Source organism: Xiphophorus maculatus, chromosome 7 (assembly GCF_002775205.1).
Source record: "Xiphophorus maculatus strain JP 163 A chromosome 7, X_maculatus-5.0-male, whole genome shotgun sequence".
NCBI classification, from domain to species: domain Eukaryota; kingdom Metazoa; phylum Chordata; class Actinopteri; order Cyprinodontiformes; family Poeciliidae; genus Xiphophorus; species Xiphophorus maculatus.
In genome coordinates, this window is record NC_036449.1 from 30091600 (window position 1) to 30108383 (window position 16784).

Consider the following 16784-nt stretch of genomic DNA (forward strand, 5'->3'; position numbering starts at 1 on the left):
GCTGCCGTTCCTCTGAGTTTCTCAGCATGTAGAGAGAAACAGAGCTGCAGGTTGGTTGTGCTTTTCACAGAAAGACTTTCCAAAGGTCTTTTTATTTCCCAAGAACAAAACACGAGTGAAAGCCTCAGCTTACTGCCAAGCTGCAAATCCTCGTTAAAAGTTCAACAAAGGTCACTTTGAGCTGCCGGTGGTTTCAGGCTGAAGCCAAGTAATTGATTATTCAGACGATTAATCGATTATATTGACAATTATTATAATGATTGATTATTCTGTTAATTATTCTAACAATTAATCAAATATCCTGATGCTTATTCTGCCGATTAATCAATGAATCATCTGAATAACCACCAAATTAATCTGTTCTGACAATTATTCTAACCATTAATTCAAATAATAAATTTGATTAATTATTTGAATTATTTGAATAATTAATTTGAATAATTCCTCTGAGATAAACAATTTTCTGGCGATTAATCAATTAATTGGATAACAAAATTGACACATTATGGATGTTTTTCAATCACTTGAATTTATTTTATACAATATAACAAACACCTTAGAAAATGCAAATGAACAATTTAATTATTTTTTCTGAATTGGAAAACATTATTTTTTTTCAGTGAAGCTAAACTTTCTAAACAAATTTTTTCATCTAAAATCAAAATGTATAAATGTTTGTAGTTTTGTCTGAATTACGGCTCTCAGTCTGTTCGTTCAGCTGAAGCTGTTCTTATGGGTCTCTAAATCCAGTTAACGATTAATCAATTACTAAATTAGTTGCAGATTATTTCAGTAATCAATTAATCACGATTAATGGTTTGAACTCTAAATGTGGTTTTGTTTAGCTCGTTACTGTCTTGTCGTATTTTATCACTGAGGAAGACGCTCAGCAGTTGGTCAGGTGTTTTATTTCTAAAGATGTAAATAAATAAACAGAAGATTTTCTATGTTTGGTCGCATTTTCTCTGAGATAAACAGTTTTAAGCAGCAATTTGCTGTGACTGTGTGAGGATACCAGATCTGCAGCTTCAGTCTGTTAGACAAGCAAATACTTTATGTCAGTCACTAAATCCAACAGCCAGTTAGCCTCCAGCTAGTCTCCTGTTAGCATCCAGTTAGCCTCCAGCTAGCCTCTAGTTAACATCCAGTTAGCCTCCAGCTAGTCTCCTGTTAGCATCCAGTTAGCCTCCAGCTAGTCTCCTGTTAGCATCCAGTTAGCCTCCAGCTAGCCTCTAGTTAACATCCAGTTAGCCTCCAGCTAGTCTCCTGTTAGCATCCAGTTAGCCTCCAGCTAGTCTCCTGTTAGCATCCAGTTAGCCTCTAGTTAACATAAAGTTAGCCTCCAGTTAGCATCCAGTTAGCCTCCTTAAGGCAATATTCTTTAGTCACTTTGATTCCATATATTGTCCTTGTAGCTCAGACTACAGAGCATCATAGCATTGTGCATTAGCATATGCTAATGACATGCAACTATAACATGGTGGTTCTGTCTTGATCTTTGTCTCAGAAGGTTTGGTTTTGTTCTAGAAGGTCTGCTCTTCATCTTGGCCTTTAATCGTCCCGTCTTGGTCTTGAAAAACGAGGTTCAGCTCCAGAGAACCATGTTGACCCCTCAGGTCATCAGGATCTGCTGCCTCCCTTCGTTTAGGGATCCTGAGCTCACTGGCTCTGGATCCAAATGTCATTCTCTGGGATGATGAGAGGAAATATAATCTGTGTCTCACTGCTTTATGATCCTCTGCAGAAATGCAACATTCATCAGATATTTACAGGAAAAGATGTTTTAAATTCTGTCCGGTTCAGAAGTTGCTCTATTGGACCAATTAGGAACCAGGAAGTGTCTCCAGTCTCTCCAGAACAGAAGCAAGTTGTTGATCATCAAAGTCACAGTCGGAGCTTTTCGTGTTAAATTAGTCTCATTAAATGCGCTGCCCTGTAAGCGAGCCGGTCAGCTCTAACTGCAGCGGCACTCGAACTCGGCTTGAACTCGAACTCGGCTCTTCGTTGTGTCATCTGAGCGAACTCCTCGGGCCGGCCTGAGGTTGAAACGTGGACAGGAGGCCGGCTCGTTTTTCAGCCGCGTGAATCATTTGATGGATGAGCCTCGGAGCTCGATTCGCCTCCTCAAACGTCCCCAATCGCTGCCCCACAATGCAACGGTCGAGAACGCGCTCTGCTCTTTTCTATTCTGGGCCGCAGCACTCGCAGACATGACCGCCACTCTGCACAGAGTTCATTTGTCACGCCGAGGCAAAGCGCTGACACTTCTGCATAAAAGCTTCATCTGCTGTTTCCCAACTGTTCATTAGAAACAGCTTCACGTCTCAGAAACAATTTAAAATAAAACTGCTCCAGTCTGAATCAGATGCAAGATTTGCTAATTTCAGGTAAAAGTTATAAAAGAAGAGTTTATTTTTATGGAGGCAGAACACGGACAGCCTCCCCCTTGTTGCTTGGCTGCACATTGTTAGCGTCTGCAGAGGTAGACGGGGATTAACAGAGTCAGGATCGACTCAGGATGTTGAAGACAATCCACGGCTGTTTGCTCTGCTCCGATGGCCGAACTCCTTATTTTGTTTTCTACAGCCTTTAAAGGAACAATATTGATATTTATGAAGCCTGATAAGGGAGCCGGCTGCACACGTTGAGCTCAGCGGGAGGAAAATGGCCCCATCTGTTGGAGAAAAAGCACAATACAGGATTCCTACGCTTTTTATGATAAATATTTTTAACAGTAGTTATCAATCAGCGGAAAATACAATAAAAACACATTTTCCTGATCTATAGTTACATTTGATAAGTTAAATCTTTACCACAGTGTTTATTAGGAAACATCAGATACTGCAAAGCATGCGCATTTTGACCTGTTTGACTTTCCATACATTTACCATGCTGTGTTTGCAATGGTTTGCATCGCTAACTAAAACGTTAGCTATGCTAAACCTAAAGCACTAATCAGAAACATTAGTTAGCTAATGCTAACTTGCTATGCTAACACAGAATTTAGCAGAAGCTAATGCTAAAGCTGAAAGCTAAAACACTGACAGTCTTTACTTCAATGGAGACAAATGGAAGAAATGAAAACTTATTTTCTGGTGACTTTTTATAAAGAAAGTTTTTTTTAAACAGTTAAAAACAGTTTAACTGGATTGGATTGGCCAAATCCAATAAAAAATCATTTATTAAAAATAAATATTGAGGACATTTTTTAACTTATTATCTTTGTCTGATTTTAAAACTGCAGTGAAAATCTGAAAAACAGCAGAAGAAACTTTTTCTCATTTTATCCAGGATCAGATGGAAAAATTTCTGTTGCATAAGAAATGTTTTCTTCTTCTGCAGTTTCTGGGAAACACGGAGGTGGAGGCCCCGAAAGGCACCGAAGTCGTGAAGGATGCAGTGAGGAAGCTGAAGGTAACGCCCGTCGGTCAGAGCAGACCGCAGCGGCGGCGTTGGCTCAAGGTGACCTGGGAGTTTTTCAGCTCCAGGTGTCGATGCCTGGAAGTGCTGGATAAGCAGTTCGCCCAGCGCAAGAAAACTCTGCTGGATGGATTATTCATCAGCATAATCAGCCCCTTCGCTGAAACACTTTGATATTTCTGTGTAAAATACTAAAATTTACTGCGGCGGGTTCAGATCGTTAACTTCAGCTCAAATTAAATCAAACTGGGGTGAGCACCAAAATCTGGCTGGATGAGGGCCATTACTCACCAACAAAAATACATCTACTTGATTTTTAGATGTAATCTGATAAAGAAAGCCCGGAAACATTAAAGGTGATCTATTATGCTACTGTGAATCGATTAGGATCCACTTATGGCCGCTTAGTCTGATCAGTTCTGTCTTGAGCTGCGTTATGGCTGCAAACAGATGTGTGATTATACAACCGTATGTCTTTGAAAAGCAGAAGTGGAGCCTCCTGCACAACCTACAGGAATGCAGCAGGTGGTTTCAATAATAAAACACTGCAAAAACACAAAATCTTACCAAGTATTTTTGGTCTAATTTCTACTGTTAATGTCTCAGTACACTCAAAAAAAATACAAAAACTAACTAATGAGTAACTTTTCAGTGAGCAATAAAAGCTTGTGCATAGTCAATAATTTCTTAATTGATAAGTGAAATAATCTCCCAGTAGAACTAGAACTTTATTTTTTTACCCCTCCAGGGGGTCTTTTGTGGGCTCTAGTGTCCCTTATATGAAGGTAGGCTGAAAGGAAAGAGTCGAACCCGCGACGGTCGCGTCGAGGACTCAAGGCCTCCAACCACGGGTCGCGCTAACCGCTACGCCACCATGGCACGCCGCTAGAACTTTATTAATAAACGTTAAGGAATTATTGACTTGAATCAAGCTCCTGTATGTTGCCGAAAAGTTACTTTTGTCAGTTTTGTTTTATTTTAAGTGTACTAAGATATTTTCACTAGAAACTAGACCAAAATACCTGCTAAGGTTTTGTGTTTCTGCAGTGCAGCAGCCATTAAATAACTAAAACCAGCTGACCGAACGCTCTGGAACTCTGCTTGGGTTGCTAGGTAATGGGGCCGGGCTTGGCCGGGGTTGCTAGGTAATGGGTCCGGCCTGGCTGGGGTTGCTAGGTAACGGGGCAGTTTCAGTGCAATGTGACTCGACAATCTTTGAGTATTTGGTTTTTGAGACGACTCATTTTCTAGACACCAAAACACATTAAATTATTGCCAAAAATCAGCTATTCTTTTTATTGTTTTGTCTGTTTTTAGAAGCAGTTGAGACACAAATGAAACTATAAAATTGTGATAAATATGAATTCTCCCTCCTACTACACAAATTAAACTGTGTTTCCATTGACCATAAAACTGCATAATTTGACATTTTGATGATAAATTTGCTTCATGAAAACAACCAAAGAACAAAAACGCTAATTTGAGGTCTGGTTTTATTGGGGTCAAAATTGGTTTATTTTCCAAAACTGCAATAGAAAACCGTTTTTGCATCACGAGTCAAATGATCAACAACAGGATGTTACTACTGACAGAAACTACGAAGAAGACAAGAAGTAGTAGGAGGATGTTTTTTAATAACTTATGTGAACAAACTTATTCATTTTAATTGTTTCTTATTTAATAGAAACACAGAAATCATTTAAATTGTGCCGACATTAGCTGAATATTGACAAAGGTTTGCTCATTTGTAATGTAAACTGACATTTTACTGGTAAAACTGGTGGCAAACTGGTCATAAACTCTCAGATAATCTACTGTAGTTGTTCAGGATTTAAGTGCTTAGTTTCCCTGAGCTCCCCAGTGGATGACCTTTGACCTGGCCTCCTCCCAGCATACATCCCAGTCCAGGCCCGACCTTTTAAACGCCTCCTGCCAAATCCTGAGAGGCCGCCGATGGGGAGGCCTGCTCTCCCAACGCCAGGACTCCATTGTTGCAACACGTCTCATGGTGGAGACCAGGTCGCCATGGTTACCATCCCAGACACAGCCCAGCTATGCCTTCTCTGAGTTCACGTCCAGAAAAACATGCCTGAATACTTTCACAATAAAACATTCAAACACAAAGTTCAGGTTAAATTAAAAACGGATTTTATCCTGAAAGGTTGCGACACAAAACACAGCAACTGCTGCTGCCCACCAACCTGGGAAGGGTCATTCTGGCTATGGCAGGCCACTTTACCATCAAATCATCTCCAACACACTGAAATTAGTTTATGGCAAAACATATTAGTAAATTAGAATATATCTAATTACATTAAAAATACTTTTTCAAACCCAGAGGGAAGTTAAATTAATTGATGTCAGATTTACCATTAATTTGTATGAAAACTTCATGATTCATGCAGTGAACTCCTATCAGTCAGCTGCAAACACAATAAAAACACATTTTATTTCTATAATTATATTAAAAAGTTTCATCTTTATCAGAGTGCTTATTAGAAAACACTGTGCAAAGTACGACAACTTTGACCTGTTTGGCTTTCCATACATCTACCATCCTGTTTTTTTGAGGTTTTTGCAACGTTGGGCATCGCTAAGTTAGCTACACTAATCCTATAGCACTAACCATGAACATTAGTTAGCTAATGCTAAATAGCTATGCTAACACATTATTTAGCCAACGCTAATGCTACACATGGAAGCTAAATGCAATATTTCCAGCAGATTCAGCCCAGCGTTGGGGCGTGAAGCAGGTCGAAGGTTAAAGGTCATGACCAAACAACTAGAAAATGTCATTTTTATTTTTGGTGTGTGACAGTTTCAGAGGCACATCAAGAAGTCGGAGGGCCAGAAGATTCCCAAAGTGGAGCTTCAGATCTCCATCTACGGAGTCAAGATCCTGGACCCCAAAACCAAGGTGAGTCCAGATGGGTTCAGTTCTCCGCAGTTTGACTGAAACTGATGGTGGAGGGGCAGAAACCTCCCATATGAAACAGCAGAGGGTAACCACGGCAACCAAAAAGGTTTCACGTTTCGATGTAGATCTGCTCCATATTCAGATTTCATCACGATGTGAAAGTGGTTTCCCTCCAGAAGGGATCCGGTGGATCCAGTCTGAATAACAGAGGATTTGTGTCGCAGGATGTGCAGCATAACTGTCAGCTGCACCGGATATCCTTCTGCGCCGACGACAAGACGGACAAACGGATATTCACCTTCATCTGCAAAGACTCGGAGTCCAACAAACACCTCTGCTACGTGTTCGACAGTGAAAAATGTGTACGTGTTTTTAGTTTTTTGTTCCCAAACTCTGGAGGCAGCGAGACGTTTCAGGTGAATCGTGTCTTTCAGGCGGAGGAGATCACCCTCACCATCGGCCAGGCCTTCGACTTGGCCTACAAGAAGTTTCTGGAGTCTGGAGGGAAAGACGTGGAGACGAGGAAGCAGATCGGCGGGCTGCAGAAGAGAGTACGACGTTGAGACGCTGCATTGATGTTTTTATTAATTAATGCTGAGCTTGTGTCTATCGATTGTTTTAAATCCGTCAACCTGCTCGATTCATCAGCGCAGAGCGAGTCAACTGATGAATATTAATGCCACGAGCTGCAGACTGAGATTAGATTTCTGCTGGAAACTCGGCGACCCTCTGGTTTGTTTACCGAGTTATTACGACTGAACACCTGGACGGACTGGATGGTTACCTGGTGGTTCCTCGGTTTGATATTTTCACTTGAAATTAGACCAGAATTATTGGTGAGACTTTGTGTTTTTGCAGTGGGTTGCCATAGCGACTCGTGGTTTATTTTTTTCATTTTGATGCCTTTAATCTGAAAGCGTCTCGTGTTTAGTTTAGCATAACGCAGAAGTTCTCTGAAACATGATCAACAGTTTTTAATGTCAAGACCTCTAAAAGAAGATTAAAACTGTTTTGTTCTCACAGATTCAGGAACTGGAAACGGAAAACGCTGAGCTGAAGAAACAACTGCAGGAGCTGGAGGAGCAACTGATGATCGCTCATGTGCCACCAGTAAGAGCAAAACATCCCAGTTCAACTCCAGTTGGTTTGAAATCAGGAAATTAATCAGAACCGCAGTAAAGATGTTTTAAAAAAACCCTAAAATAAACAGTCAGAAACGTCCTGGTTTGGAGGTCATTGGTGTCCAATAGTCCAGGTCGTGGCGCCCTCTGCTGGTGGTAGTTTGTACTACAGGACTTTGTCTTCTATCTTCATCAAATTAACAAACTACTAAATAACTACCATAAAACAAGCAGTCACTACTTTTTAATATTCTAATCAAACAAATGAAATCATTAGATTTATTTTGTGTAAAAACATTATAGATCCAAAACTCAAAGAAATTTAAACCTTGATTTGCTCATTTTTTAGCCTCATTTAAGAAAAGTTGAAGGAAAAAGAAAGTTTGTCTAATCAGACAAATTAGCATCCATCTGCAAAACAGAAATATTTTAACAAGACGTTAGCTTAGCATAGCTCTTCCTGTAGCTACTTAGCTTAGCATTCAGCTTATCTTTTTAGCTTAATTTATCAAAAATGTTGTTATTACAAACAGCTTAATAGAAATAATTGCCTTGTTTAGTCAAGACAGTCAAATTAGCATTTAGTTTAAAATCGCCCTGCTGTAGATGTTAGAGGCGTTTCTCTTGTTTTTCCCATTTTGAAGAATTAAACTAGGAAAAGAGATTCAGTCAATTAAACACTGTTTGTGTAAAACTCATTCAGTTTCCTGAAAGTTTTATTTTTCCTGTGAGTCAGTTCGTTAGAGTGCAGACGAAGCGATTTCTCAATCCGCTCTCTGCCTAGCGGTGCTGTTAGCATGGCGGTTAGAGTAGTTCTGCTTTCTGACTAACCCGTCTTCTTCTGTGGTGGCGCTGCGCCATCTCTCCCCAGCCGCCGGACGCGGCGGGCGAATCCTTCCTGCTGCACAGGCCGTCCTCTCTCTTCTGGTTTCACAGCGTGTCGTCGCTGTCCTGTCTGGAGATTTCCTCCGTCACGCTAACGCCCATGAGCTCGCCGGACTCCAGCGTCTCCGCGGGGATGCTAACCCCTCCGCCTGCTAAACACGCTCTTCCTCTTCCTCCTCTTCTTCCTCCTAAAGCCGGCGAGGCCTGCAGCATCCCGCGGCCTCGTGTAAACTAACTTCTTCTCTGCTTTATTCTTTCTACGGAAGACAATTAGGGCCATTGGAAAAAAAAGTCTGACTTGAAATTTGAATTCAATTTCTATGTCAAAATAACCCAAAATTTGTCGATGATGTTGTTGTTCGCAAATGAAAATAATCATGTAACTATTTTTCTTGTTTTAAGATTGGGAAACCTGTAATTTACCCACACAGATCTACCAAACTTATTTGGCAGATTTGAGTTTTAAGAATAGATTTGCCAGATGATCCATAAACAATTTAACAACTCTGATTCTAAGACAAAAAGTCAGAATTTTGAAAAAATCAAAATTTTTATGAAAAGTTAAATTGTAAAAAAGAAAATGTCAGAATTTTGAGAAAAGTTAGGATTCTATAAAAAGTTAACATTTTGAGGTAAAAGTCAGAATTCCAAAATCTGAGAGAAAAGCAAAATCTTTTTTTATAGATTTTTTGTTTGTTTTTTCAGAACTTTGCAAAAATTGTCAGAATTGTGAGGAAAAAAATCCAAATTCTGACAAATTACAGTCAGAATTTGTTTCATTTTAAATTTTTGGCCCTAATCTGCTCCCGTAGACCTTCCTTCCTGTGTGGTATTGTGTGTCTCGGGTCGACCGGTTCAGTAACGGTTTGTGTTCTGGTCCAGGCGGGGAGCGTCTCTGTGAAGCTGCAGTCCACGGACGTTTTCGACATGGTTCCCTTCTCCACGGTGACGCCGCTGGTTCCCAGCAGGGCCAGTAATGGCTGCCCTCCGCCGCCGCCAACCTCCCTGCCGCCCGACATGAGTGAGCCAACAGAACCGCTCGGGTTTGGTGGAAGCGAGGGAAGCGGGTTGACTGTGGTTCTGTCTGCAGGTAAAGATTTGTTCGGAGCGGAACCGTTTGACCCGTTCACCTGCGGCGCGGCCGACTTCCCTCCAGATATCCAGTCGAAGCTCGATGAGATGCAGGTGAGGCCTGGGAGTCCAAACCAAATAACCAGTGTTGGTGTCGCCAGCAGGGGGCGACACTGCTACTGAATGTGTTTCCTTTCTCTCTTCCCTGAATTATTAACAGCTGAATGCGTCTCTTGTCTTCTTCCCTCTCTTAGCGGCAGAGATGGTTTGTACCTTTGCTTTGCTGTCTGTGTTGCGACTGCAGCATGTTTTCTTATTCACCAACATCTTCATCCTCTAAGCTCTTGGTTTGCTCTCAGTAGCTGCTAGCTTGACTCTGAGTCGCTGTTGACCTGACTGTTAGCTTTTAGCTTGACTCTGCTTCGTTGTTAGCCTGATTCTGATTAGCTGTAAGCTTGACTTTGGTTGACTATTAGCTTCACTCTGTTTAGCTACTAGCTTTACTCTGGTTAGCCTTTAGCCTTGCTGTCGGTAGCATGAATACAGTTAGCTAACCTGACTGAGTACCTATTGGCTGGACTGGTTAGTTTTTAGCTTGACTCTGGCTAGTTATTTGCTTGACTTTGGTTAGCTGCTAGCATGAGTTGGAGTAGCTGCTAGATTGATTCAGGTATGCAGTTAGCTTGAGTGTGGCTAGCTATTAGCGTGTCTCTGCATAGATGTTAGCTGGACTCTGGTTAGCTGTTAGCTTCAGTGTGGCTACCTGTTGGTATGAATAACGTCAGCTTTTATCTTTATTTTGGCTAACCTTTAGCCTGAATCTGAGTAACTGTTAGCTTGACTCAGAGTAGCTGTCAGGTTGATTTAGAAACGCTGTTAGCTTGACTCCATTAGCATTTGTCAAACTGAGCTCATTCTGTTTTCTCCTGCAGGTAAGATACTGACTACTCATAACAGTCTACCATAAAGCACCAAACCATCCGTTGAATGAGCATGCCATGTCATTTCTGACCCAGTCAAGTGAAGCATGACTTTGCATGTAGGAGCGGTTTGACTCCAGATGGTTGTTGTTTGTTATTTTTGGTCACTCTGAGCTTCCAGATGAATCCGGCTCGTTTAGCTCCTCTATCCACAGGTTCATCCTCCTGCTTGTTTTCCCACAGGAGGGGTTCAAAATGGGACTGACCATGGAGGGCACCGTCTTCTCTCTGGACCCGCTGGACGGCCGCTGCTGATGCCAACAAAACTTTTAACTCGTTTGTATGGAAAAAGTGCCAATATCCACTCCATGATTGAGATGTCACAGCCGCCATCTTGGGGTTTATATGCATTTGCATTTTGATTGGTTTTTCAATATTTCAGTGTAAACTTGGATGTGTTAATGTAAAGAGCTATTTTTGTATGAACTGAGAAGATTCTGGAAGGAGACGTTTCGCGTACCTTTGCTGTAAATAGTCTGAGATGTCCGATGGTACACTCTGTGGCAGAGTTTTCATATCTGTGTGAATTCTGTGTTGGTGACACATTCCTGTTCTATGGAGAACAAAAGCTGACAAACATTAAGTGTTCCATTAACGCCAACCTTCTGCTTCACTGAATGGTTTACCTCAGATTATTCCTTTTTATATAGATTATTACTCCAGCCATAACTTTTTAACCCACTACTCTTCTTTTTTTTTACATTTTCCACTTTTAATTCCCCCCAAACTCTGTAATCATTGTATTTTTCTTCCCCTATGTTTTCCGAGTCCATACGGAAATATTTCTGTTATTTACTTTTGGTTACTTTGCAGTTATTAAAGAAACTCCTTCTGGGGAAAAAACATTTTCTGTCACTCTATCACTGCTTTGGTTTAGATATTTATGGAGAACTGTTCCTGCCAGAATTGGCAAAGAAAATGCAGACAGAATGCAAAGAGAGGAGAAAATAAATCAATGTATATTTAAAAAATGGAACAGTAAATTAAAAAACTTAATGAACAAAAATTATAAAGGTGAGAATTAAAATAGAAATAATAATACTTATACATTTTTTTAATGAATGTAAATGATAAATATTAGTTCATATCAAACTATGTAATAAAATTAGTTATTTTTTATTTTTAGCTGAAATATTTCCCACATTAAAATTTTTTAAAGCCACTTATTTCTTTCTATTTTTATTGCCAGTTTAGGCAAGGTCTAACCCTCATAGGATTTTCTTTTCTAAATATAACTTTTAAAAAAATCTTAAGGTTTCTTTGTTTTTAATTAAAGCGAATATTTAGATTATACTTAAAAAGTTATAACTTTTCCATCTAAATCACATAGTTGCATCTTAATTTATTAATATCACCTGAAAATTAATTTAATATAATAATTTAAAAAGTAAAACCCATGTGTAATTTAGAGGTTTTACACAGTTTTTCTGTTTTGAACTAAATTGGGGCCATAAAATCAGCTGAAAGCAAAAATGAAACTGAAAAAAAAAACATTTATTTTTGTTTTAAGATAAGTGAATTTTTTTGTTTCAATTGTTCCTTTTTCCTGGTTAATTTTTTTTTTGCTTTTCTCTTACAGATGTTTTTTTTCAGTTTCATTTTTGTTTTTAACAAACTCCATGGCTCCAATTTAGTTGCATAAAGAAAAAGCACTCACAGAAAACATATTTATGCACATAAACACCCCATCTGTTAGATTGTGAAACTATATATATATATATATTCCTTTATTTAATCAGGTAAACCCCGTTGAGATCTAGATCCCATTTTCAAGAGGGACCTGAGCAAAAAATTTGCAATACATAGCAACCTGGTTACAAGATAAAAACACTGCTACGAGCTCTTCAAAACTTTTAAATGTTTATATTAGGCTAATAGGAATTTTATAATTTATTTTATACATAAACGGTTTAAAAAGTCAAGTTTTATGGAATACATTTTATTTTTTTGTTCCCAATTTCATGCGGTCCCAAATGTCCGCCAGTAGGTGGCGGTGCAGCAGATAAACCATAATTACAATAACAGAAGAAGAAAGCGACCGTGAGGGAGATGTTTGTTGTCAGCCGCCAATAAACTCAAGAAGAAGAAGAAGAAGAAGACCGTGAGGGAGAGCTGGCCGCCATCTTGGTCCAGTCAGCCTGATTTTCGCCAGTTACCCGCCCTTATTCGGACTCTGGCGGGCCGGAGAAACATGGAGGATGATGAACTGAGCGACTTCGATAAGGGCCAGGTGGTGGCGGCCAGGGAGCTGGGCTTGAGCGTCTCCAAGACGGCCAAGACGGTGGGCTGCTCCCGGGCAGCGGTGGTCAAAGCCTACCGCCAGTGGTACGAGGAGGGACTGCGGCTCCGAGCCGGGAGACCCCGGCTTTTCGACCCCAAGGCGCTGGATGACGACTCCGGCTCCGAGAGCGAGCAGACGGCCGGTGAGGAGGACAGCGGGGAGAAGAAGGAGGAACAGGAGCCGGAGCCCACCCCAGGTGAGCGGACTGATGATGGAGAGAAGCCGGGGGAGAGTTCCGCTGACCGGACTGAGGAGGGAGAGTGATGCCGGAGCTGCTGGCGGATTCCGGACTGGAGGTTTGGACCATTCGGAGGATTAAAACGGACCAGAACCTCTTTATTCGGGTTCATTGCGTTAAAATGTTTTCATCTAAATCATTTTTGATTCACAAAACTTTCATTTTTTTACACCATGTGGAAGAATCACGGTTACAAATCTGTTCATAGGATGCCTTTACTGCGCCTCGGACGTTTCAATTCTGACCTTCTCTTGACTTCACAACCGGTGACGGGTTTTTTGTTTTGTTTGTTCCTGCCCCTTGATTCTAAGTCACAAACGGCGACATTAGAGACAAAACATGACTTTTTTTGTTTGTTTTTGTTTTTTTAATGAATAAAAAACAACTAAAATAAAATATTAAGTGTTTCAACTTTTTGGTGGAAAGTGTTCAAAGTTTTTACATATTCTTGACAAATGTTTATGATAAATGTACAAGTTTTTATTTATGTTCTTCAAAGCCAGATTTCACATTTACTAAATGTCCTAAAATGTAACAACTAAAAAATGGATTTACTTAAAACGATGCCAGTGTACATAAAAAGTATTCAACCCTTTCTTAGTCAAAACCAACAAAATGTTTCTTTTTGACAAAAGGACAAAAAAAAACTTTTAATTTCAGTTTCTGCAAAAAATTATTGACAAAAATATGACACATAAGTCATTGCATAAGTATTCATCTCTTCCAGTCAGTATTTATTAGCTTTTCTCCATTCTTCCTGCTGAACAACATCCAACATTGAACAAATGTTCAATGTTGTTTGATCAGACCTTTTTAAAAGTTCAGCTACAGATTATCTGTGGGATTGAGGGGCTTTGACTAGGACACTCCTGAACCTCCACCTTGCAGTGTAAAAACCAAAATTAAAACGTTTTTTAATGCAAGGCATCACATCAGGCATGATAGGTCCACTAGGTGGCAGCATAACTTAAAGAATAACAGGACACTGACCCTCTGATGATGTTTCCATACGTTAACAGTGAGTGCAGCTAAAACCATCAGACCTGAACTGGTTTCCAGTATGGGTGACGCAGCGCGGCAGCTGCTGCTTTGCCTCGTGTTGAGGAATTTAATGGCTGCTGTTGGCCTAATTAAAGGCCGGATGTTTCCGCCTGATAAACCAGTCTCTGCTCGCTCTTCTTCCTCCTCTCCGTTTCCCTGCTGCATCTCATTATGATAATTATCTGCTGCGTTTAAAGCTGATGCAGGTGTTTCGTTCCAGGAAATACATTTTTATGAAAAATCCCTGCAGCTCGAATAAATTGATAAATTAAAAAATTACCTAAAACCTGTCAGAAATGTTTTCTCTCTCTCTCTAGTTTGAGTGGAATCTGAACACCTGGCTGACCTGAAGGTTATCTAGTCTAGTCCAAGTATTTGGATGGTTTGGAACCAAAACTTTTTCCGTGACTCATCAGAGATGTTGGTCTAAACATGACGTCGTTTTCCTGTTAACCTAAAAGTTGTTTGTGATACATAAAATCTCAATTACTTCAAAAGTTGTATGTTTATTATATTTTTAACCTGTAGAGGTCACTATTTTTCACCTGCGCACTTGCTGATGAGGCAGAACAAGAAATCAAGATGGCGGACTTTGACAAAAACAACCAGACTTAGGAAAATATCCTCAAAAGTTTTTATGTCGTTAAATATGAGAGATTAGCTAAAACAAGCTAACGCGATCGGGTTGTGAGCTACTGTTTACTATGTTAGTTAGTGCTAACTTCATTAGCCAGAGCTAACTCCATTAACTAGAGCTAACACCAATAACAGGAGCTGACACCATTAGCTTTAGCTAACGTGAAACCATCCAATTCCATAATTGGAAGCTCATTAATGAATGTTTAAAGTGACAATGAAGTATTTTAAAGTTTTCATAGTAAACTGTTCTACTATATTTAACTAAATGTTTTGAGTCTGATGCTAACCATAGTCAGCTTTAGCTCTTAGCAGCTAGTGCTGGTTAGCGTTTCCGAGCAGCATTTCTGTTTTTCCTTCTATAGTTTATATTACTATAATATACTTAAACTTTAATAGAAAGTTTAGAAAGTTTACACAGATTTATAGTTAAACAATGAAAGTGTTGCAACATTAAAAGCAATAATTTAAGCATTTGACAGTTTTTAAGATCTGCAGAGGAAGAAATAACACACCAGCTAAAAATGTTTATATTTTATACTTTATACTTTATATATACTTTATATATTTTATATTTTATTTTATATTTTATACCAGCTATAATAAACTTTCTATTATAGTTTATATTACTATAATATAGTTTATATTACAAACTATAAAAATGACCATTCAGGCAGAACAGAGCTAGCGCAGAGCTAGTGCTGTAGCACTTGGCGTACGGCATCTACCCAGGATGCATTGCAGCATAAACATTATGACGTCTGTGACTTTATTTTCTTTCAATGTACATGAAATATTTATAAAATGTTTTATGCATTGTGCAGCTTTTCGACAGTCAGAGTAATCTTGGTGATTTTTGAACGTGATGCTGTTAACTTTAGAGAAAATTGTTTGATTTTCAACTACATTATAAACTGATCCAATAATTTATAACATTTGTGCTGCATTTAAATCTGCAAGTAAATCTGAAATGTAACATTTTTAGCTGGTGTGTTATTTCTTCCTCTGCAGATCTTAAAAACTGTCAAATGCTTAAATTATTGTTTTTAATGTTGCAACACTTTCATTGTTTAACTATAAATCTGTGTAAACTTTCTAATCATAAGTAAAGTTGGTTGTTTTATTTTGAAATTAGCCTGGCTGTAACAATAAGCAGAACATTAACACAAAACTAAATGTAGGATCTGATTGTTCTGAGGTTGACGCTGTTTTTTCTCCGCCCTCCAGCCGTTCAGCTCATGTGGAAGAAATGCGACGCGCCAGACTGTGACTCAGCGCCGCTTCATGGGCTCCCTAACCCTGCAGATGTTCTCCAAACGTTTCTGCTCCCTGCGCGGCGGAAACCCCAGCAGAGGTTTATCTTTTCGCTCCGTTGTCCCGCCTTCCTGCGTGCAGAGATACAAACGGCTCAACGTTCAGCAGATGAGCTGAAATCTGATCTCTGCAGGGAAAACAAAGAACTGTGTCCGAAGAAAGAGGGACTACAGCGGGGAGAGGTCCGGCCCATGTTTAGAGCGACAGAAACACCAGGAGGAGCATTTTATTTTGAAGTTACTGAGCTATAATCCTGCTGCTGAGCAAAAACAAACAAAAGTTTTCTATTTCAGGCGGTTGAGGGGGAACAAACGGCAGCTAGCTAACGAGCTAACGAGCAGCAAACCGTCTCTGGTTACCGAGCAACGAGCCGAGAGGATCAGATCAACCCACAGGGTGTGTTTACTTGCTGCAGGACAAATCGGTTCTGTTTGACCTAAATCTAATTAATTTAACTTAATTTTAACAGAAAGTCTGAAATGACCACCGGGCCGTTTGGAAGCTAAAGCTCATGCATATTTCGTCTATATGCGAAAACCGCAGCGCCATCTTGTGGCCTGGCATGAGAACTACACCAAATTTAGTTTTTTCATGAAAATTTCAGATTTTTTTTTAGTAAAGTTTTGACTTTTCACACTCAGAAATTCAGAAGTTTTTTTTTCTCAAAAATGTCTGAGATTTTTCTAGGATTTTTTTGATATTTGAAACTCATAAATTTAAAAATCTTTCTAGAAAAGTTTCCGAGATTAATCTAAAAATTTCTGGTGTTTTTATCTAGCAAATTCTTGATCTTTTAAATTCTGAAATTTTCTTGTTTTTTCCAGAAAAAACTTTTCTTGTTGGAAATTTACTCCCTCTTTTTTGTCTAAATGTGGAATTT

General features: G+C 39.5%; 2 protein-coding genes across 10 annotated transcripts in view; both read left to right on the forward strand.

The window, feature by feature from the left end:
• The window catches only part of gulp1 (GULP, engulfment adaptor PTB domain containing 1), a 55028-nt gene extending 43789 nt beyond the window's left edge, over positions 1 to 11239 (forward strand). For 4 of the 8 annotated variants that reach the window (XM_023336604.1, XM_014468474.2, XM_023336607.1 and 1 more), the window contains 8 exons: positions 3343 to 3414; positions 6239 to 6337; positions 6562 to 6699; positions 6772 to 6888; positions 7361 to 7447; positions 8330 to 8569; positions 9226 to 9528; positions 10578 to 11239. In XM_023336604.1, the coding sequence (XP_023192372.1) occupies positions 3343 to 3414; positions 6239 to 6337; positions 6562 to 6699; positions 6772 to 6888; positions 7361 to 7447; positions 8330 to 8569; positions 9226 to 9528; positions 10578 to 10649 (1128 nt within the window). In that variant the 3' untranslated portion in view covers positions 10650 to 11239. Of the gene's footprint in view, positions 1 to 3342; positions 3415 to 6238; positions 6338 to 6561; positions 6700 to 6771; positions 6889 to 7360; positions 7448 to 8329; positions 8570 to 9225; positions 9529 to 9668; positions 9680 to 10577 lie in introns of all 8 variants that reach the window. The other 4 variants (XM_023336608.1, XM_023336605.1, XM_023336610.1 and 1 more) reach the window with 4 other exon arrangements.
• A 1155-nt stretch (positions 11240 to 12394) lies between these two features.
• On the forward strand, positions 12395 to 16546 carry LOC111609236. Of its 2 annotated transcripts, none has more exons than XM_023336485.1 (2): positions 12395 to 12871; positions 15818 to 16546. In XM_023336485.1, exons 1-2 carry the CDS (start codon positions 12586 to 12588, stop codon positions 16153 to 16155), a joined length of 624 nt encoding a protein of 207 aa, XP_023192253.1. In that variant the 5' UTR covers positions 12395 to 12585; the 3' UTR covers positions 16156 to 16546. The 2 variants fall into 2 exon arrangements, with proteins under 2 accessions (XP_023192253.1, XP_023192254.1); XM_023336486.1 differs by having other exon boundaries at positions 12411 to 12971.
• The last annotated feature ends 238 nt before the right edge of the window (positions 16547 to 16784 follow it).

Bases quoted from the DNA above. Each gene is read 5' to 3' on its own strand.
- LOC111609236 (XM_023336485.1), top strand. From the start codon at position 12,586: ATGGAGGATGATGAACTGAGCGACTTCGATAAGGGCCAGGTGGTGGCG. The intron at 12,872-15,817 runs GTGAGCGGACTG...TCCGCCCTCCAG, and splicing joins GGAGCCGGAGCCCACCCCAG to CCGTTCAGCTCATGTGGAAG.